The 22,621-nt window shown below is 51.0% G+C and overlaps 2 protein-coding genes across 4 annotated transcripts in view; one reads left to right on the top strand and one right to left on the bottom strand.

Annotated features, from left to right (window-relative positions):
- The first annotated feature begins 4,063 nt into the window (after positions 1-4,063).
- On the top strand, positions 4,064-8,241 carry PCBD1 (pterin-4 alpha-carbinolamine dehydratase 1). Its single transcript, XM_044239707.1, has 4 exons — positions 4,064-4,175; positions 6,732-6,863; positions 7,078-7,158; positions 7,706-8,241. The coding sequence occupies exons 1-4, from the start codon at positions 4,173-4,175 to the stop codon at positions 7,802-7,804; spliced, it is 315 nt and encodes a 104-aa protein (XP_044095642.1). The 5' UTR covers positions 4,064-4,172; the 3' UTR covers positions 7,805-8,241.
- A 2,165-nt stretch (positions 8,242-10,406) lies between these two features.
- The window catches only part of SGPL1 (sphingosine-1-phosphate lyase 1), a 54,422-nt gene continuing 42,207 nt past the window's right edge, over positions 10,407-22,621 (bottom strand). For all 3 annotated transcript variants that reach the window (XM_044239705.1, XM_044239704.1, XM_044239706.1), the window contains exons 8-15: positions 21,029-21,117; positions 19,340-19,445; positions 17,834-17,932; positions 17,142-17,291; positions 15,685-15,923; positions 14,434-14,580; positions 13,379-13,499; positions 10,407-12,895 (exon numbers count right to left, since the gene is read on the bottom strand). In XM_044239705.1, coding sequence (XP_044095640.1) covers positions 12,755-12,895; positions 13,379-13,499; positions 14,434-14,580; positions 15,685-15,923; positions 17,142-17,291; positions 17,834-17,932; positions 19,340-19,445; positions 21,029-21,117 — 1,092 coding nt within the window. In that variant the 3' untranslated portion in view covers positions 10,407-12,754. The remainder of the gene's footprint in view (positions 12,896-13,378; positions 13,500-14,433; positions 14,581-15,684; positions 15,924-17,141; positions 17,292-17,833; positions 17,933-19,339; positions 19,446-21,028; positions 21,118-22,621) is intronic.

The following is a 22,621-nucleotide window of genomic DNA, read 5'->3' as shown; positions in this document are numbered from 1 at the left end:
CCCTTTCCCCACAGCAGCTGCCAGTCCCCTCCACCCTGCTCCTGGTTGGATCTTCCTCCCATCTTCCACCCGGCTCCTGCCAACTGTCATGCAAACTATCCCGGTGTCTGCAGCCCCAGCTCTTCAGGCTGGCATGCCAGCACACACCTGGCTCCCAACTATTTGATAAGACTTGAGCTGATTTCTGAGGCCCCTGGGTGGCTCAGTCAGTTAGGTGTCTGCCTTCAGCTCAGGTTATGATCTCGGGGTCTTGGGATCGAGCCAGGGTCAGGATGTCTGCTTAGTGGGGAGTCTGCTTTGCCTTCTCCCTCTATCCCTTCCTCATCCCTGCTCTTGTGCTTGCTTTCTCTCTCTCAAATAAATAAATAAAATCTTAAAAAAAAAAAAAAAGATTTCACTGATTTCTTCCTCTCCACATATATGGAGGCTGTGTGTGTCCCCCTCCCTCCCCAAGGGCCAGCACAGATGAGTCTGTCTGTGCACCTCCCTTGGAATTCAGGCTCTTTGGTTGCCCTGTGAGCTCAGCATCCTGGTGAATAGAAGAAAACTGCTGATTTTGTAGTATATCCAGGCTTCCCCATATTAGTGTGGGAGCAACACTCTGCAGCTTTCTACATCTGGGGTGGAAGCAAAGCTTCCCGTCTTTGCAGCCTTCCTTCCACCTTCTTCCCACCACCGCTCCCAGGCAGTTTGTTTCAGCAGTTCACTTCCAGCTACCGAGTTTTGTTCGGGAATCCTGTTCTCCACTGCTGTGTGACAAGCCACCCCCCACCAAATCTGGTGGCTTACTATTAAAACGTGCTACTAGTTCTCATGGTTCCGTGGGTTGACTGGTCTCTGCTGAGGTCTCACATGGGACTGCTGGGGCTGAAGTCATCTGACAGTCTGGACAACCAAGGAGCCCCCATCCCACGCTGGAGGATGATTAGCGGAAGCCACAGGCAAGAAGATGGACAGTCAAGGTCCACTGGAGAACACTAAGAACGCTACATATAAAAGGGGACCTTTCACATTTAAGTCTTCTGTTTATCTAACCATAAAGTTAACAGGAGAAAAGGAAGATTATTATTGTGGCAGGAAAATCATCAGATAAATCCTGAAAAGCACAATGTTATAAGGCCAAGAAAAAAAAGAGGTAAGTCCCATACACCAACATATAAAATTTCTACCAACAGGGGCGCCTGGGTGGCTCAGTGGGTTAAAGCCTCTGCCTTCGGCTCAGGTCATGATCCCAGGGTCCTGGGATTGAGCTCCACATCGGGCTCTCTGCTCAACAGAGAGCCTGCTTCCTCCTCTCTCTGCCTGCCTCTCTGCCTACTTGTAATCTCTGTCTGTCAAATAAATAAATAAAATCTTTAAAAAAAAAAATTTAAAATTTCTACCAACAAAGGACACTATGGAAGAAGTTAATATACCCATGGGAGGAGATATTTGCAGTACTGAAAATGGACAAGCTATTAATGTCTAGATATAAACTCCTTCAAATCAACTTAAAAAAAACAGAACACTGTATACTTTAAAAAAAAAAATGGGAAGACTATTAAAAGGCAATTTACAAGCAATAAGCCCCAGGTGCTAACAAGCAGATGAAGAGGTGCTCAGAACCATTAGTCATCAGAAAAATAAAGTAAAAACAGTGCACTATCATTTTATACCATTTTATACCTATTAACGTGTTAAAAATTAAAAAGCAAGATAATGCCAAAGGTAAGTATTATGTGCGAGCAATACAGGGGAATAGAAACCCACCCCTACACGATGCACATGATGTGAGGACCAGAGCAGCCCCTACCCACAGCGTCTGAAACTATTTTGGGATACACACCCATGAGGGAATTGCTGGATTTATAGGAGATATATATATATATATATATATATTTATATTTATCTATGTGTATATTTATATTTACATATTCATATATTTATATATTTATATTTAAGCTGCATAAAAACCCATCCACAGGCTGGAGAGCTACTGAGTTGGAAGAGATGTTCACTGGAGCAGCATCTTTGTTGATCTGTTCTGCGTGTGTTGCACACTCACAGGCTGGGGGGTGGTGGTGGAGGCAGGTTGTCGGAAGCGAGCCGAACATCCACCACTGACGGAATGGGAACTTATGCTGGGTGCTCCCCATGGAGCAGCAGTTAGAAGCTACGCACGAAGCGTATATACAAAAATGGCAAAAATAGGTGAAAGAAACAGAGTGAGACACAGCACACAGATCTATTTACAAAAAATAAATGGCACAGAGATGAGACAACAGCACCTGTTGCAAAACAGATACAAACAAAACTACATATCAACACGTTAGATTTTGCAGAATAATGCACTGGGAGGAGAGAAGTAAAAGTGGACTATAGGGATGAAGGTTAATGGGAAGGAAAAACGTTTTTGACCGTTAGAGGACTTGTATTACCTGACTCCAAGACTTACATGGCTCCAGGAATCAAGATGTATAGCATTAGCTTCAAGAGGGACAAACAGGTCAATGAGCAGGCTAGAGTCCACACATATATGTCCAATTATAAGGAAACCACACATATACCTTCAACTGAATTTTTACAAAGGTGTAAAAGCATTTCAGGGGAGAAAGGAAGAACTGGATATTCATATGCAAAAAAGTGAATTTGGATCCATAATGCAGTGCATAGGAAAAATTAACTCAAAATGGGTCATAGACCTAAATGGAAAACCAATAACTATAAAACACTGGGAAAAAACATCACAAAAGGAAACATAACAGAAAAATCTTCATGACAGTAGGATAGGGAGAGACTCTTTTAGCTGCAACACCAAAACACTAATCAATAAAAGTAACATCAGATAAATTGGATTTCATCAAAATTGAGGGTGTCTGCTCTTTGAAAGACAGTGTGAAACACAAAGAAGTAACTGGCAAACCATGTCTCTGGTAAAGTGCCCATAAGAATAAAGAACTCAAAAGCCAGTAAGAACCCAACTCAAAAGCAGGGTGGGGGGTTGGGGGGGTGGGAGTAGAGGCAGGAAATTCGAAGGCGATTATCAGATTTACCAGTGAAAATGAACACCTGAAAAAGTGTTCAATATCATTAGCCATTAAGGAAACTCAAAGGAAAACCACAATGAGATACCGCTACACACCAGTGAGAATGACTGAAATGAAAAAGATTGACCGTAGCAAATATTGGTGCATCTTTGAGGATGTAGGGAAACTGGAACTCTCACACATTGCTGGCGGGCACCTAAAATAGTACAACCACTTTGGGAAGCGTCTGGCAGTTTCCTAACAAGTTATAAACACACATGTGCCGCATGAGGTAGCCATCCCACTCCTAGACCTTTACCCAAGAGAAATGAAAGCAGATATCTAAGTTGACTTGATGGGAAAGCACACAGCATCTTTATTTGTAATAGTGAAAAACTGCAAACAATCTAAATGCCTATCAACAAGTGAACAGATCAACAAATTGTGGTATAGTCAAACAATGAAACACTATAAAATAAATTTTACTTAGGCATAGAAAGGAAGACACTATTGACACACGCAGCCACAGGGGCAAACCGCAAAGTGACAACGCTGAGTTCTAAGAAGCCAGGCACAAGAGCGTACACTGCATGCTCTGCATTTACATAAAATTCTAGGAAATACAACCTAACATATTGTGCCCGGAAGCGGATGAGTGGTTGTCAGAGAAAGAAGGACACTTGTAGGGACGCCAGCTATGTTTATGAGCGTGACTGTAGTGATGCTCGCAGGAGAGCTAACAGACGTCAAAAGGCATCATACAGTACATTTTAGTTCTGTGCGGTTTCTTCTAGGCCAATACCTCCATCTGTTGCCTTTAAAAAAGAAAAGCGTAATCTCGCGTCCAGGGTGACACGGCTGGTAAGCGGCAGAGAGTGATTCAAACGCAGAAGGCTGCACCTGGAGCCTGTCCTTCCCAGCCCTTGAGCTCCGGGTAACAGCAGACCGGAAGGGGCTGGAAGGGGGCAGAGGCCGAGTGCGCGGGTCGCGGCCGAGATTACCGGTGGGCGGGTCCTCTCGGCCCCTCCCCGCCCGCGTCCCCGAACGCCCCGCGCCGTCCGCGGAGCCGCCGCCACCTGCTGCTCGCTCGCGTCCGCACCTGCGCCCGAGTCCGCACCTGCGCCCCGTCAGCACCTGCGCCGCGCCCGCACCTGCGCAGCGCCCGCCATGGTGAGGGGGTCGCTCGCCGCCGCCCGCGGGGCCCGGGCGCGCGGGAGGGCTGAGGAGAGGAAGGGGCCGATCGCGGCGGCGGCGAGGGTGGGGGACGGTCCTTACGAGACCCCCGCCCGCCGGCCGCTTGCTAGGCTTGGAGAGCCAGGGCTAGGCTTGGAGAGCCGGGGTCTCCGCCCTGCTGCCACCCGCACCCCCTGTGGCGCGCAAGGCGAGCTGAGGCCGGAGAGGGGCGGTGGCGCGGCCAAGGCCTGTCCCTGCCCCCAGGCCCTTGTCCGCGGGGCACCTCGCAAGCGGCGCGTGGGCGGTTGGCCCAGGGTGGGGGTGGGGGAGGCAGCTGGTGAGCCTGTAGATATCACCCCCTCTCAGTGGCGGGTTCTCGTCCATATGGGGCGGGGGGCGTCCGTGTGTCAGAACGTGAGTAGGAGGGAGGCTAGGAGTCTGTTTACCGCCCTTCTGGCTTGCACTTCCGGCAGGGTCTGGCCAGGCCCTCTGTGCACCCGGCGCTGCCCCCTTGGCCTCATAGCCAGGCCCTGGTGTCTCGCTTTTGGCTGCGCCCAGCAGTGGGGACCGACTGCTCAGGATCAGCCCTCCTCCAGGGGGGTGTTCCCCCAGGAGGGCCTGGGCCCTGTGGTCAGTCCTGCTTCATCACCTCCACCCTCTCTCTGGCAGTGAAGTGGAGCCCTGACTGGGGAGAAGGGTGTAGACCCGGGAGCATTACTAAACAGCCCCTTTCAGATCCCAAAGCCTGAGGAGCAGTAGAGACTGCGGTTCGGGGCAGGGCTGGTAATCAGTAACCGGAGCACACACTCCCCCAGAAGGCTCGGCCAGGCCTGGCCTGTGATTTGCTAAGCAAACAGTACCCCTTCCCCAGTCTGACCCCAGCTCTCAGGGGGGCTTGTCCTCTCGGCCCCAGGCTATGAAATCCCAGAAGACACTAAGGGGCACAGGGTGCCTCCTAGGAGCTCCCTATATCCCCCTACTTCTTTCTGGGCCAGAGAGCGAAGCAGTGGCTTCTGATCCCTGGGCTGACATCATTCATCCAGTTGCCTGGATACATGACCAGGCTTATCAGCCCCAGAGAAAGGGCTGGCTCTGGAATGGAGCAGGGTTTGGGGGCAGGATGCAGAACTCTCAGAGCTGAGGAACCGGACCACGCCAGATCAGTCCAAGTGTTTTCAGAAGGGAGGGAAAGATTGACTTAGAGGAGACTGTACTGCTTTTCTAGTGCGACCCCCACACCCGACCCCACACCTGCAGGACCTAACAAGCCCTTTACAAATCCAGATGGCAGGCCCTTAATAAGGATGGACTTACTCATAGGTCCCATAGGCTCCTCTCACTCATCTGAAATGGAAGTTCTGGGCCCCTTCTACCTTTCAAGCCAAGGGAGGTAACCATCCTGCTGGACAATGCCAGAACTGGGACTTGACCCAGCCCTGCCAACACCCCCATGACTGCCAGGCTGCGGGCTGCCTCGTGAAGCTGAATTAGCCTCCCTCACATTCTCTCCCCAGACCTTACGGGTTCATTTTTCCTTCAACACTCTTACAGTTTCTGTTGGAGAAATCACAGTTCTGGGATCCCTTCTGTGCCTAGGCCTGGATCCATCCCCCCAGAGAATGGAACTGGCCTTTGCTTCCGTCTGTCTCTGAAGGTTCCACTCAGCCCCTGAACTGTGCCAGCTCTGGCTGCCTGGAAGGCACTTTGCACAATAGGCAAATAGGCCAAGGGGCTAGGTTTGCCAGTTGGCCTTGGCCAAGTTACTTCCACTTTGGCATGAGCTCTGTGGCTCAGACTTCCCAGGCTGATGGAGTAGACAAGAAGGTGGGAATCTGAAACCCCCAGGCCTAGCAGCTGGTACTCAGGGGCTTCGTGGTGGCAGGATGAATACCCAGTGGGAGGTAGTACCATTGGGGATCAGTTCTGGTAGAATCGCCTGGAAGGTGTTGTAAGCACTTGCTCCTTTTCTTTGGGCCCAGGATGCAGATTCAGACCCCTGTGAGAACAATGTCTGTGCTCTGAGGACGGAGGGGGACGTGGGGTGGGGAGGAGAACCATGGTCATGTTCTCTTTCTAGGCCTGTTTCTTTGTGCGGGTGTGGGGGTGAACTGGATACAATCTGTAACAGAAAAAGGAAGGTTGGACAGTCATGGGTAGTCTTTTTCTGAAAAGTTGTGCAGTAACACATTCGCATCTGGGTTTGATTTTGCTTTTACTCCCTCATTAATATAAGAGACCTATGGTGGGGGGGGGCTCTGTCAGGCTTTGGGGACGGGGTTGGGGGGGAGTGTTGCTCAGTCCCAGTGACTTGCGTCAGGGCTCAGTATTTTCTGTTCTCTGAGCAAAGTGTCAGAATCTAAGAACCTATCAGTGCGTGAGCCAGGGCCCCACCCCCAGGGCAGGGTGTCCGCCTGAACGGCTCCCTGTCCATTGCTTTAGACCATGCCACCAGAGACCCCATGGAGGTCAGCCAACATCCCCTCATGAATGGGGCCCTCTCCTGGGTCCTGGAGGGAGAAATGCCTGTGGGCCTCTGCTGATTTCCTGTCTTAGGCCGGCAAAGCGCACAGGCTGAGTGCCGAGGAGCGGGACCAGCTGCTGCCAAACCTGAGGGCTGTGGGGTGGAATGAGCTGGAAGGCCGAGACGCCATCTTCAAGCAGTTCCATTTCAAAGATTTCAATCGGGTATGTCGCCGGGTGGGACAGAGTTTCTGACACTCCAGAACTTGTTCTCTCCCTTGACGGTCTTGCCACCTAAGCCCCTCGGCCACTATCCTCGTCGAGCTGGAGTATCCTTGGGGATGGGAGTGGGGGGCATGGGTCTTGGGGTCTCCACACCTGGAACTCTTCAAGCAGCCCTCTCTCACAGCGCTCACCCGGGTCTCCCTTCACTTTGCAGGCTTTTGGCTTCATGACGAGAGTGGCCCTGCAGGCCGAGAAACTGGACCACCACCCTGAATGGTTTAACGTGTACAACAAGGTGAGCAAGGCGTGCCTGCTGTGCCGGGCCGGCCGAGCTCTGAAGGCCCTTCCCTGGCCTTCCCTAGGAGCCTCCCCACCTAGAATCAGCACCGTCACCCCTGTGGTAGTCAGGCTTGCTACAGACTAGAAAAGTGCAAATTAAAACACTCGTGAGTGAACATGCAGTTAAGGCGGACAGTCGGCATTAGGAAAGCCGAACCACAGAAGGCTAGGCCACAGGCACTGGCCGTATTCATGGCTCATAGCTCTGTGGCCCAAATCCTCCTGGAGGTGTGGTGTGGAGGGATGAAAAAGTAGTCACGGAGCAGAGAACACACACGCACAGCAGACAGGTCGGACCGCAGGCCATCGGAGGGCGGTCATGCGACCCCTGCCACAGGCCACGGCGGGAGGGTTGGCAGTGTTGCTGGAGACAGTCAGGAAGGCTGTCCCCGGGCAAGAGCGTGGTGACCAGCTACCACCCTGGCCTGGAGCGCTCCGTGTCGCCGACCCGCACAGCCCTGACCCTCTCCCGCTCTGGGCCCGAACCTCTGGTTTTGTTCCAGGTCCACATCACCTTGAGCACCCATGAGTGTGCCGGCCTTTCGGAACGGGACATAAACCTGGCCAGCTTCATCGAACAAGTAGCAGTGTCCATGACCTAGGCCCTGCCCTTCCTCTGCGAATTCCAGGGGATGGGAGTGACTGAATCAGGAATCTGTGGGGGGCATCCAGGGAGCCAAGATGTTGCTGCAGCTAGAAGGGCCAAGTGGACTATGCTGCCACCAGCTAGGGGAGAGTCCTTGCTGTGGAACGAGATGCCGGCATCAACGCCAACCTTTCCCCAAACCCCTCTTCATCCTTGGCGCTCTGTTATATGTACACTAATTGAGTCTGATCTCTCTCTGGAAGACTTCCCGGCAACAGTATTGGTCTTTTTGCCAGGCTGCATCCTGCTCCCTTTTAATTCATTCCCCAGGAAGCTGTGACAAAGAGGTACCAAGTCTTAATCTCAGAAACCAGGACCCTAAAGTCAACCTTACCATATGTAACACAAACACCTGTGCTTTTATGTCTTAAATAAAACTAGTGTTTCACTCGGTCTCAGGCTCTAGAAACTTCCTTTCCACAGGTCAATCCAAATTGGAGTCAACAGGCATTTAAATAAGCACTCTGTGGGAAGCCCTGTTCAAGGCCCCGGGGTCAGAGGACCAGACCATTCTGTCTTCATATAGCGGAATTAAGCAGGAAGCAGTTCATTACCACGAGGCAGGATGGATGAAGTCAACACTGGAGGCAAGGGTAAAGAAATGAGTTAAGGGAACATGAAGTGATTGACAAGGGTGAGTCTGAAGGCTTCACTGACTTGTGCCTTGAAAACCTGAAAGGGATTCTTGACGCAGGGGTGGCCAAAGGGGTACCATGACTAACAGGTAAAGGTATGCAAGTACTATGTACTTGCGCGTGGTGGCATCTGGGATGAGGAAGGCAGTCTGCAGCTGTTGTTGCATCCCGGCCTACAGGGTCCCAGGGTGGGGAGACTGCTAATCCCGGTAGGGTCTTGCAGTTTCTTAGAGACTTAGCCCGTCTCGGGGCTTGTGCGCTTTGAGGCTTGTACGCTTTTACCGTGTGAGGGAAAGGGCAGAAATTCTAGCTTAGGAGGTGCTGGGCTACTTTCCATCCAAGCAGTTAGGGACTGGATTCCTACAGAGAAGTCCTCCAACCTAGTGACTCCAGGATACTGTTCCCACTAATGCGATGTGACTGGGAGAGGGGGTGAGGCACAGAGCTCAGTCTCCTCTCCCCCCAGTGTACGCGATGCACATAGCAGTCCACGTGTGCCATGACGCAGGACTGTGGGAGGCCCTTCTCCTGATGGGTTCTCATCTGAGATCCCCTAGCTGGATGCAGGCAGCTTCTGCATTCTAAGCTGACTTGCAAATGCCAGGGTTCCTTGGAGCAGACATTCAGCAATATCACCACCCAGGATGAGCTGGTCACATAACCGGGGCCAGAAGAGAGGCAGAGGTTGGTGTCTGAGAAAGAAGCATGTTGTTGTGAGAGGTACCGGCAGGATCTGAGGATTGATAACACCTACGTCAACGGGAGGTTCTCAGAAAACTTATTCTGATGGTGGCCCCCATCCGCTCCACTTCTAACTTCCCTTTTCCTAAGTGTGCTTCGATCTGATGACTGGCTTAGGGGACAGAAGCCACCAGACACAGAGGTATGGAGCACATGTTATGTCACCTTCCTGCCTCTGCTCACCGAGGGATCAGGAGCTGAAAGATGCCAACCTAGAAGAAACTACAGTTCTGTGATAGACTTTGCTATGGGACAAAGACATTAACGATACTTTTTCAAAAACAAATGTTTATTCTACAATTCGTGCAAATAACTGAAGTTATAGGGGAAGATGTTAAGGAGAGATTATGGAAAAAAAAAAAAAAGCCCAAGAAAAAGAATGCCAATTAAGACTCCCAACTTGAGAAAAGGCTTGGACCCAGGCTGTAGTTGGCAGCTGTCAAGTCAGGCCTCTGAGGAGACGTAATGACGTCTCTACTACTGGGTCTGGCTACAGGTGGCTCGCTGCTACCAAGAACCCTCAGAGAAGGCAAAGGGGTTCACAGCACTAAATAGCAGGTATAAGCATCCAAACACCAATTCTTGGATTGGTGGGGCGGGGGGGGGGCGCGGAGCACAGGCCTCATCCTCTAGGATTAACCCCAAAGCAAGCAGGTGCTCAAGAAACTACGTCATTTAGCAGAAAACTAGCAAAGACAGGCATTCCTTGACTTGACTCTGACAAAGTCCAAATGGGCTGAAATGCTGGTTACCGAGTGACAGGCCCCAGGACATGTGGAAGGAATTCTCACTTCCTACTTGTAATGGAACAAGATGCCCAGTGGTTACATGTGCAGAGAGATATTCTGAGGGGTTCCATCGGCTCCCAAACCAAATGCAGGGCTTGAAGCCAGTGCCCAGCTGGCTGGAGCCCACGTTGGGGGCTCCATCCATCATTAAGGTATAGGCAGAAGATGGTGGTGAAGAGGACAGAAAACACAAGGCAGACCTGGGCCCTGGGGAACTAAAGGCCTGAGTTCCAGACCTTCTGGTGAAGCCACCACCCTGAATCTATGTGGCCACACACAACCATTTCACCACAAGGGGGCGAGCTCCCACCAGCAGCCAGGTCTCCCGTGGCCACCACCCCTCCAGGGATCTCCCGCCTACCCCTCCAGAAGCAAATGAATGCAACCACATTGGTGACGATTTCGGTCATTTAATTACTGAATTGTTCTTTAAGATATTATTGCTGCAAACAGGAAGGGAGCACTGAGCTGGGAAGAAGGAGGTTAAACACAGAAAAGATTTAAAAGAGGCAAGTACCATTTTGCAAGTATAAAACCAGTAATATTAAAAGTGACATGGCAGTATATAGTCTGGCGGCTACTCCCTCCATATAGAACCCAGACACTACCGTTTCTGCAGAGGCCAATGTGACATCTGCTAGCAACACAACATCTGAAGACATCCTGCCTGCCTCTGCCAGACTAGGTGTTCTAGGGAGCAGGTATGCATAGAATGGAAAGCCCGCAAGTGTCAGTCAAACTAAGGCTCATGATATAAAGTGGCTACTGCAGGTCCCTTTGAAAAAACACCACTGCCTCCGGGGCAGCAGTGCCGTCACAGCAGAGGAAGGGCCCGCAGACACCGGAAGCAACAGCATGCCCATCGCTCTATCCGGCACAGGCTTCTCCATTTTCGCTGCCAACAAACCAGAGTGGTGCCGGGGTGGTTCTGGGTCCCGGGTACTCCTCCGACACCAGGATCGCACCAGAGACCCAGAAGCACTGGTGCACAGCTCCGGCCACAGTAACTCTCGGGAGGTGCCCCCCAGTTCAGCGACGGGAAGGAACTCGGCTACCATGTCCAAAAGATCTTAGCATCTCCCTCTAATGAGCATGCGCGGACACACACACACACACACACACGCACACACACGCACACCCCACCCACCCCCACTCCTGGAACCCACAAGGCACAGGAGGAACACACACTCCAGCCCGGCAATGACACGGCCAGCTAGTCACAGTTATTGTGGTGGAAGCACAATGCCAAAGGCCACTTCAGACACATGTGCTATGGAGCCCCGGGGAAGGCCTGGTCGTCCTGGCTCTCCCCGCCAGCATTCCCAGTGAGGGCATGCAGGAGGACAGCAGCCTGCAGAGGCTGAATGGTTTAGGGGTCCCTGAGAAGGGGAATGAACAGAGGACATTTTCTCATGACTTTATCCTAAAGTCCTCCCCCACCCAAATAAAAGCTCGAAGACTGACCCATTTCCCCTACGGCCTGGGTCAGGAGTAGCCCCTCGCCGCTCAGTGCTGAGGAAAAAGGCACACGGTAGGTCGTCTTCAGAGGAAGACTGTGGCTCCACCTAGGTCAGGGCCCTGTGTAGGGGTGAAGAGGGCAGAGAATGGGCGCAGGGTTTGGTTCTGTCCCTGCACCACCCTGAGAAACTAGTCTTAAGAAGGAATCCCAGGCCCCAGGCCCCAACTGACAGTTGCCATCATGCTTCCCTAGCCCAGAGTTAGCCAGGGCTGAGAAGTGTCCAGTACCTGAGGCTAAACTGCCAGAGTACCTGGGGAGCCAAAGAGACAGAAAGAGGGAGGAGGGATACACGAATGCAGAGAAGTTTCCTTGCCTTGGAGGCTCTCTCATGCCCCCTTGCACCCATCTAGGGTAGGTCAAGGCAATTTGTGAAGGTGCTCTGAGCTGTTCCTTCAAGCAAACATACTCACAGACGAGAGGGCTTATAGCAGTGGGGGAGGGGAGGGCCACCACCAACTCTGGGACATGAATTTGAATGTGACAGAGAACCTGAGAAAAGGCTCTGGTTTCTGATCCTTAGCAGCCCAGGAGAGGGTCCAGCTGTGCTCTGAACACTGCCTGTACAGACGGGCAGCGCCAGGGCCAGAAAGGCCTGGGCTCTCTGGAAACCGCAATCTCTTCCTAATCCAGGGCAGCAACAACAAACCAATGGGAGCCCAATTTCAAGCACAGATCTCCACCGATGGGACCACCAAGTATCAAATGGAAAAAGAAACTGAGCCGCACTACCAGTGACTCTCCGAGACAGACAACTCACTACCCAGACAGGAGGCGGAGAAGGCCTCACCTTTAGAGGGCACCTAACTCCCACCTGGGAAAACATCTTCCAATCTGCCTCGCCAGTCTCCCCGAGAGAACAGAGAAGCTTCTTTATCACGTAAACCCCCCCAGCCTCTGTAAGGACTCAGGTCAGAGCCGCTGCACAATGATCAAGTGAAGTTGAAAGCTAGAAGGTTAGAGAGGGAAATGACTGAAACAATTCCTAGGGCAACATCTGAGAACAAGGGCAAAATAATTATGTAATAGGCTCCTTCAGGTCTCCACATAAAGACCACAGGAGGACGACGAGAGGAGGAACAAGAATCCCGAGGATCAAGCTGTCTCACGGTCTGTCTTGTCGTGCTCCGTGGAGCAAGACCAGATGCTGACCCTGCACACGGCCGGTTCTGCACCCCGAGCACCGTCTGGAGGTCAGGATCCCTTTGGGGCCAGAGGGTCCAGGCTCAGCGCGGCTTCGGAGAACCATTCATCTGGCTGCTCTGAGTTACAGTGTCAGTGCTGAAAAGGCTGTCCAAGAAGACTGAGGACAATTCTGCAACCAGGTTCCTGTCAACGGTCGTCTGGGCCATGCCGTAGATCGCACCCTACAAATCCAGTCAGAGTGTTAGTGGCGACAGCGTATGGGGGTGGAGACGAAGCTGCGGCTCTGATTCTCCCCCACCCGCCCACAATCCCCGCTTTCCACGTCCTCTCCACACCCACCCAGGCAGCTCTTCACAGGTACTTGCTGGTCTGCCTTTCTGCCCAAAGGAATGGGATTTGCCAAAGAAAGTTCCAGAGAAAACACGCTTATTGTCTTTCCTGTGTCAAAATTTTCCATTCAAAGGGACACGACCACCACCTGCCTCTGTAGGACATGTTCAAATATATAATGTACGTTATCTACAGCATGCCTCACTTGAGACCAAAGAGCCTGGAAACGGGTGAGGCAGAGGTCATGAGCTCCCAGGAATAAGGTTTGCAGAGATAGAACAGAGGCAGGAAGAGACTTGAGGTCACCTGGTTCTTCCAAACCCCCCACGACACCTAAACTTCCATTGGAAGATGAAAGTCCCCAGCGTCCCTACCATTCCTGTGGTCTTTGCTTTAGGATTCTTCATGATTTGAGTGACAGACTCCCGGATGTCCCTTAGGAACTGTACGGCTACGCGCTTCCGGGTGTGTACTAGCGTGATGCAGAAATGAATACTGTGGGAGAACAGAGAGACAGGCGGAGATGAACCTTGGGGAAAGAAAACCAAGTTCTAAAACAAAGGAGCCCCACAGACTGGAATTTATCACTCGCTTCTTCATGTTACTTGTGAGAAGTGTTCCCAGTCCTGGAACTCGGGGCTCTCAAATACACGGGCTGTCAAGCCTGGCCCGGCACGAGGGTGTCACACTTCCACGTGAGCAGCAACATCCCAACAAAAGGGAGTACAGGCTGCCTGTTCTGTCCCACCTCTCCCCTCAGAAACTGCCAACTGCTATGCCTTGAGCCACGGGGCCACCAAGGGGATGCTCTCCTCACATGATAACCCCCCACATGCTCAGGGCCACAGGGGTCTTGAAGGACTTCAAAGCACAGAAGAAATGCTCACACTCCCTGGAGGGAGACTGAGGCACAGAGGGATCATGAAGAGGAAGAAGCTGAGTCCAGGTGGGACTGGCAAGGGCACCACCACGTGAAAGGATCAGGGTGCCCCGAGGACACCTGGGGGTGGGGTGGGGTTCTGCCCTTGGGGAGCCATGTTTATTTACAGGCATCACGGGGGATGAGATGACAGAAGCATATTATAGATCAGGGCAGTGGGCCTGAATGATGATAAGCCTGTGGAAGGTTCTGAGCTAAGTATAACTCAGGTCATGAGTGCGTCCAAGGACAATCTGAAGGTGGTTACGAGATGGGGCGCAGAGTACACAGCCCAGGAAGAGGACAGGGTCTGCTGTAAAGGGGTTCCTGACCAACCAATGGTCCCCAGAGTTTGAGTAATGCCAGGTGGAGAGATGAAATCACACAGATAGTCCTTCGGCCCCAGGGTGCTGGCCTAGCCGTCAGTCTCTAGGCTTCGGGTGACCCCGCTACTCATGCTGCTGGGAAGTCACAGAGCACATCGAGGGCAGGAAGCTCTCCGGGACTTACCTGGGCGGGAACTGCAGCTGGTTCAGGTTCCAGCCCTTAGCAGTCATCAGGTTGAACAGCCGGTAGATGTCAAAATCTCGGGAGCCCAGAGCAATGACTGACAACTGGGGATTCCCAAAAACAAAGATGCCTTTGACATTTTCCAGTCTTAAACAAACAAAAAAAGGAACAGAAAGAAAATTTCAGCCACATATACTGCTTGGGCCATCATCTCTTTCATCATGCAACATCTCCCCTATAACACAGTCTCCTCTTTTAGGGCTTCAGCTTGCTCACCTTCCAAAATCAGGTGGCAAGACTGAGATCAGTGGTTCCCAAACATTACAAACTTTCGAAGGCCCAAACTCCACTGAGCTCGGATGAGTCAGAGTCACTGGCTCCTACCCTGTCTGCCCAACTCCCAAATTATGATGTGCCCAGGGGCGTATGAGGCATAAAAGACACACTTAAAAAAATAATCCTGGAAAAGAACCCCTCCGTGTCTGCAATTTAAAAAGTCATGTATGTAATTCCTAAAGCAAGAAATGGCAGAGCAGTTCGCAAACAGATGGGTGTATTGGCTGCGTATATGTAGGCTTTGTTCAAATGAGACATGCCTCCTGGCTGCTTTCACTCACCCTCCAGATTCTGAAAAAGCCTCCCCGGGGCGGGTGAGCCACAGAGAAGGTGGGGGGGCGGTGTGTGGATATACGTGAACAGGTGTGTCAGACAAATACGCTGCCTCGTTCTAGCTTCATCCTCACCCTGGGTTTCCCGGCCCGCCCTTCCCCCACTCCCTCTGCCTCATCTACCAGCGACTCTAGTCCCGCAGCTTCCGCATCCTAGAAATGCCGGTCGGCAGACTCCCATTCCAAATGGACGGGATGAGAAGCCTGGGGGGGCCCAGTAACGTGTATCGTGACTGGCCCTCCCGATGATGATGACACACGGTCACGTGTGAGAACCGTGGTCTGCAGCATTCACGGAGCACAGCGTCTGGGCAGTGGGTAAGAGCGGCCAGTCATGAAGACGTCCTCTGAGACACAAGGGCCTACACATGAAGCCTGGATCGGACCCTCCAAGTCCCAGCAGTGTCAGGGGGCTTCTCCTCCTCCCAGGCCAGGACCACACCCCTAAGCTGCTGTCCTAAACCCCTGGCCACTAAAAGATGATGACTGGGCTGGGGGCACAGATGCTGGGCCCAGCACATGCCTCGAGCCTAGGAGCAGACAAAGCAAGAGACGAGGCAGAAGCCCAATCTAACACACATACTCTGACTTGAGGAAGCGAGTAGTTTTGATGATCTGTTTGGTGGCCTCAACATAGCCGCTCTCACCGAAGTGCATCAAGGCAGCCCAACAGGCCGCGCTAATGCCTCCGGGCCGGGAGCCTGCGATGGTTGGCGACGCGTAGATGCCGCCCTGCCAGTCTGTTGCCACGAAGAACTGATGGCTCCTGTACTTCTTGTCACTGTAGAGCAGCACAGAAGAGCCTTTGGGGGCGTAGCCATACTGAGGGGGAGAAGCAAAAAGGTGAGTGCCCACCCAATGAGCTCCTCCCGCACTTCTCCTCCTGCGCCCCTTCTCGAGGGTCCACCTGCACGGGGAATTCAGAGAATTCACACTCAGATGTGAAGGGTGGAGGGCACACAGGGCCTGTGCTGCTGAGAGGCCGAGCCCACCCCCGCCAACCCAGCACGTGGCTTCTCTTCTGTAAACAGGACCCCAGGGCAGGGCGTCAGGATGGAAGCAAAGATAAGCTCCCTCTGGAAACTGGGGAAAAGGGTGGAATTCACAAGAAGCAACTAAAATCCCTGCTGACTCCTTCCCATCCCTCTCGCTCAGTGTTATACTTCCTTTTTAGGAACATCAGGGGGTTTAGAATCTTGAAGCTACTGAATCCCCTTTAAAAAAACAACCTACTCCTTAGTTTCTTTACAGCAACCTGCCCTCCTAGTGAACTCCTGCCGCAGCAAGCACAGATGTGGCTTGGCTCCCGGACCTACACAGCGAGAGACGGGTGAGGACAAGGGCACAAGGGGTGGCCTCGGGGCTGAGGCCACCCCAAATCAGGTCCCAACGGGAGATCCATGTGCATCACGCAGGGTTTGAAACACAGTCTCCTCTGTACTTGGGATGAAAACAAGCTCCACGAGTGAGCACACATTCCTGAGGCTGCTCTGACTCCCCCACAACTGCGTGTAGCTTCAGAGCATTCCTGACCAACTTAGACGTTGTTCTAGGCCACCCGGGGCGGCGTCCAAACCTTCTCGAGCACGCAGTTCTTCCTTTTTGCCAAAGGGCTTCCCTGAGCAGGCTCCTGTCCCTCCAGTAGCCCGGGCTGCGTGGGAGCTACAGCACCAACGTCCACCCTCTCAGGAATTCCACTATCAGCTTCATCACTAGCCTCCACCCCACGGAATCTCAGTGCGTCAGGAACATTGTTCTACGGGCCCCTGTCCTGGCATGTCCCAGCTACATATGGCCAGTATGGATGCAGAACTTCTCTTAGCCATATGCCACAAAGGTAACAGGTCCCTTTTCACGATTACCGGTCACCTCTATCACCATACTTTGTCACCTGAACCAGCTACGCGAGGGAGATCAAAGAGCCAGGTTTAATTTTACATTTTGAGTGGAAGTTAATGCTTTAACCAATTTATTTTGTTGACAGTAGTGGAGATAATCAACCGCCTACTTTGATTAGCATTTGGTCGCTTCCCATCTCACCTTGTGGGTATCCGCTGAAATGCTGGTCACACCTTTCACCCGAAAATCAAAAGGCTGCTCCAGCGGGTATCCTGCCTTCTCCATGAAGACGATGAGGAAGCCCCCCAGACAAGCGTCTACATGAAGAGGTATTTTGTATCTGACAGCCAGCTATTCCCAAAAGACAAAGACCACAAGAGAATTTCATTATAGCCATATAACAAAAATTTGCAAGATGCAGGTGGAAAGGTGTGCTGTGACCACAGGCCACTATATACCGTGTCTTTCAGGCTTTAAAGAATATTTTAATACACAGGGTCTCAACCTCACTCTAAAATCAAGCAGGACAGGAGCAGCCCTCTGATGCTGGGCACAAGGTCCTGCTGTAGTAACTGCCAGTGGGGAGGAAGGGCGACAGGCGGGGCCGCTGCTGGACGCCACCCTCAGGCAGCAGACTCCAAATGCAGCTCATTTTCCCGGCTGAATCGAAAAGCCAGTACTCTCCCAGAATATCCAGTTTCAAGTCTTCTTCCCACAGCAGAAGCCAGTAACTTTCTGAGGCTCCAAACAGAGCAGCAGGGGTTCCTACGGGGCTCAGGAAATGTGTGCACGTGTCCAAGTTGAGACTTGCTTCTCCCTGCCGAGTATTACACCATTACATTCTACTCTCAAATCTCAGCCTGAGTGCCTGGCGGCCCATTTCTCCCACGTACCTTGGCCACTTCAGGGACAGGATCAATGATACCATGAGGAAACTGGGGTGTAGAACAGACAAGCATGGCCGTGTTCCTGGAGATGGCTCTCTTCATTGCCTAGGGGTTTAAAGTTGAAAGGAAAATGAGAAGCCACGTCAGAATCCCTCTTCTGTGCTGCTGCCAAGAGCACTCCAGGCCACCAGCTCAGGGTCTGCACTCGTCTAGCCCGCCTCCTCTGCCTCTCCAACCCAGGAGAGGACAGCCCCCCGCCACAGAGGCAGCACGCAAACGCGGCCAGAGGGCTCCATCTGGGGAAAAGTCTGAGGCCACAAGTTGGCAGGAAAAAGGGCATTGGGCTAAGAGGCAGAGAAGCCTGTGTGAGTCCCAGCCCTGCTCACTAGTGTGGAACCCTGGGGCAAATGACTTAACTCCATACAAACTGTTTCCTCACCTGTGCCCTGTGCAAGGACAGACAGTTTCTATAGCCACCCCCCGCCCCCCGCCCGGGCTGTCACAAGACTCAAGATGCAATTCTTACAGCACCCAGGCACTGGGTTCTCCACACGGCACGACATAGAAACAGTGACTAAAGGACTACTACAGGGTCTTTAAAAAAGCAAGTCTGCCACCTGTGACGACATGGATGAACCTGGAGGACACTCTGCTGAGTGAAGTAAGCCAGGGACAGAGAGACAAAGGCTGTGTGACCTCACATACATGGTGCCCGTGACAGGCAAACTCGGAAGCAGAAAGCAGGATGGCGGCTGCCAGGGGCTGGAGGATGAGGGGCACCAAGTTTCAGTGTTGCCTGTCTGGACGTTCTGGACCGCTTGCAGGTGGCCATGTGGCCAGGCTGCACAATACTGCACTGTGTGCCTGAAACCAGCTAGCGGTCCAGAGAGCAGCCCCATGTATTCTAACCCAGAAACAAGGGAGAAGAAGGATGATGGTAACTATGTGAGATGGGATACGCTCCACAGTGCGGCTGTAGTGAGGAGCTGGCTGTGTGGACATGCGTCAGCAGAACATCCAGCCAGCACCTTAGATATGCACAATTTTTATCTGTCAATTAATTAATTATTAGTCAACATATCAATAAAGATGGAAGGCAGAAATAATGCTAGTGCTACGAAACTGGGCAGTTTAGTTCTGAAAAGATACAGTTCCTATTTTATTGGCAAGGATATGGATTCGGGCTCCTGAAAACCACACGAAGAGTCCTGGGCCAAGTCAGTCCGTGCTCATCTTAGAGAGAGGAGAAAGTGAAGTTGCAGAAGTGAAGCCCAGGTCTGCCAAGTCTCAACCCAGGGACTGGACCATCCTGCTTCCTCAGAGCTCACGACTTTATGCAAACCCCGAGCCTCACTCCATCCCCACAGCCGGCGGCAGCTTGGCAGCCCCGTTGCCCACAGTCAGAGGCCACTGGAGCCTCTCTGCACATAATGCTGGAGAACGTCTGTCAGTCAGTTGTGTCCCTGCTCCTCACGGTCCATGGCACAACACGGGCCCTTCCGGGGAACTCACCCGAACATCCACCTCCATCATTTTGTTCAGCGGAACCCGTATAATCTTCATCCCAAAATAATTGGCTGCTTTGTCAAATGCGGCATGGGCACTTTGGGGGGCCACACTGAATGAGAGGGAAAAGAGTAATGAAATTCAGATAGAAACAGGGCTCAAGAGAGAGCCAAGTTAGCAGCTGGTTATTCTTCCTCACATTTTTACAAGTGTTTATACTGTTTTACCCTTTCAAGCACAAAGAAAAAGAGGTCAACTGATTTTCTACAGATATCTTCTTCCTATGGTTTAGGAAATCCAAAGCATAAATTAGGGCTGACAGGGAGAAGATGAGGGCCTGGGAATTTAGAGCAGATCAGCATCCGGCAGAGCCTTCTTGCGTCAGCCATCCAAAGCCAGGAAGCCGTGGGGGGTGGCGGGGTCACAACCAAGGAAGAACCCAAGACTGCTTCTATGAGGTCAGTGGTTCCTTCCAGCTCTGAGAGCCCACTAGCCTGTGAGAAACTATAATTCCCGTTGTTCCTACACACTTGGAAGCAGCACTTTCACAGTACTGAAATGGGGGTGCCTGTCGGCTCGATCAGTAGAGCCTGCGACTCTTGATCTTGGGGTCCTGAGTACAAGGCCCACACTGGGCACAGAGCGTGGACAAATCGCATTGAAAAGGGGACTGAGTCATGGTTAAGTATTTGCTTTCAGACTTCTCTCAATTATTGCACTCTCAAAATCAATCGTTCCCTTTACAGAAGGAAAGACTCTATTACTGAGTACCAAGCACCAAGATTTATATACAGAGACTGATGGCAGCCTGATGGATTCTCTCAGGCCGAGGACGAAGCACAGCATGAGACCACGTGCAACCCTTGGGTCACTGATACTTGTGGGGAAACGGAAACCCAGAGGATGTAGCATAAACACTCTGGGCAAAGAGAGTGTCTAGAGGGCGCCTGGGTGGCTCAGTGGTTTAAGCCTCTGCCTTCAGCTCAGGTCATGATCTCAGGGTCCTGGGATCGAGCCCCACATCGGGCTCTCTGCTCAGCGGGGAGCCTGCTTCCCCCTCTCTCTCTGCCTGCCTCTCTGCCTACTTGTGATCTCTCTCTATCAAATAAATAAATAAAAATCTTGGAAAAAAAAAAAAAAGAGAGTGTCTAGAGAAAAAAATGCAGCCAAATATCAAAGTTATGCCCATGGGGTGGCATTATGGATACATCTCAAAAAGATTTTTAAAAGTTCTCCTCCCAGAAAATAGCCTGCAGGCTGATTTTCTTAGGAAGCACCCTGAGACAGCCTATCATATTTAAGTAACTAGCACTGAACTTAAGGGAATTAGAGAGTTTTTCCTTAGGCTTCAGATTATTTATAATAAATATCACAGAATTCAAAGATGTAGTCCTGTTACTCGATCACTTTTAGAAAAAGGATTTCATTCTTTTTTTTTTTAAGAATTTCATTCTTGCTTTCAGTATTTAACATGTATAAACTTGGGGGTTGGGAAATGAATGACCTTTAAAATTCACTGGCTGATCCATGTAGGATTCTGTGGAATGTGAGGGGATAAGGGTTGAGGGTGCAGGACAGGATGAAAGAGGACTGGAACTGCCAGAGGAAGAAGGAAGAGAAGGAGAAAACAGATGGTCAGGTTGTTTCCAACTGCAGTACTCCAAACAGAGAAATCCCAAAGCCACGCATACATACATTTCTGGAGTTTTGATCCCGTTCTCAAAGGCCAGGTCCCTATAAGCTTTGCAGGCCATCAGTATGCTTTCTGTCCCCCCAGAGGTCACCTGTAATAAAGAAGAGATGTCATCGTGGGAGCGCAGTGAAGGACAGCTATTGGCATGCATGTCCCACCCTATCTTGGTGGTGTCTCATGCAGGAGCAGGTCAGGTCAGGTCTGGCATGCACTCTGCAGAGCGGACATTGCTGTGTCTTCCGGAAGGAAATGTGGCTTTATCAGCTAAGCCCAATCTTGGTCCAGAAGAGTAAAAAACTATGAAATAAGAATCTCTGCACTGTATGGAAAAATGTACCAGCTCCCCAGATGTCGGCAGCACATGGGCTGTTTACACTTCTAGTACTCATCCGGCTGCGGTCAGGACAGTGCGTTTTACACCACTCAAAAGTGTCAGGATTACAGACTTTGATCTAAATTCCCAGTGCCCACTGCAGAATACACTGCAGTCACAAAGTCCACTAAACTACGTGATATCTCAGCAGATCAAGAAGAAAAGTTTAGATATTCTGAAGTGAACTGTGGTTTCTCTTTGAAAAAGAAAAGCAGAAGCCTCTACTTAGAAGTTGGTTATCTCACTTACCTGAAATTGAAACAAAAATCCTAGTGTTTTTAAACAAAGTAAAATGTTTTCCTCAAGCTAGGCCTAGCCCTCTGTTTTTGGTGAATTGCTTTATCAGGGTTGAAACGTAAATATTCAAAGGTCATGTCGTGTGTCCAATTTCCCTCACGAGACCATAAACTCATGAAGGTGGGGACCAATCCGCTTGTGACAATATTCCAAGCACCTAGCCTAAAGGCTGACACCTAACAGAACCTCACCTAACTTTCTCAATGCCTGATCTGACACTCAGTAAACCATGACCAACAAGGCACATCATACCCATCAGGTTAGCTTTTGATGACATCTAAGAATGAATCATTTCAGGGGAGTCAGGGTGGTTCAGTTGATTAAGCATCCAACTCTTGATTTCACCTCAGATCAGGATCTCAGGGTTGTGAGATCAAGCCCCACATCAGGCTCTGAGCTCAGTTGGAGGTCTCCCTCTCTCGCCCTCTGCCCCCTCCCCGACCTCTTCTTTCTCTCTCAAATGAATAACTAAATCTTTAAAAAAAAAAAAAAAAAAGAATCACTTAAAAAAAAAAAACCCCAAAAACAAAAAAAGCCACAGCACTGAGCTAGGTGGCTATTTTCTTAGATTTCTCATCTCCAAAAATTCATACAAGGTTAGATAACTTTTTCATTGTACGGGTGAGAAAACTGAGCCCTAAGAAGACTAAAATAATCCACCCAATGCCATCTATTAGCATCAGTTGATAAAAAGTAAAACTTTGCTGCAGCACCTTCTTGCTAGACATGTCTTAAAGGCAAGGGAACCAAGGGCAAAAATGAACTATTGGGACCTCATCAAGATAAAAAAACTTTGCACACCAAAGGAAACAGTCAATAAAACTGAAAGACAACTCACAGAATGGGAGAAGATATTTGCCAATGACATCTAGTATCCAAAATCTATAAAGAACTTATCAACACCCGAAGAACAAATAATTCAATC

Source organism: Neovison vison, chromosome 2 (assembly GCF_020171115.1).
Source record: "Neovison vison isolate M4711 chromosome 2, ASM_NN_V1, whole genome shotgun sequence".
NCBI classification, from domain to species: domain Eukaryota; kingdom Metazoa; phylum Chordata; class Mammalia; order Carnivora; family Mustelidae; genus Neogale; species Neogale vison.
This window is presented reverse-complemented; position numbering and strand designations above follow the sequence as displayed.

Excerpts from the sequence above, each read along its gene's own strand:
- PCBD1 (XM_044239707.1), top strand. Across the intron at positions 6,864-7,077 it reads ATTTCAAAGATTTCAATCGG|GCTTTTGGCTTCATGACGAG; the intron begins GTATGTCGCCGG and ends TTCACTTTGCAG. Across the intron at positions 7,159-7,705 it reads GGTTTAACGTGTACAACAAG|GTCCACATCACCTTGAGCAC; the intron begins GTGAGCAAGGCG and ends GTTTTGTTCCAG.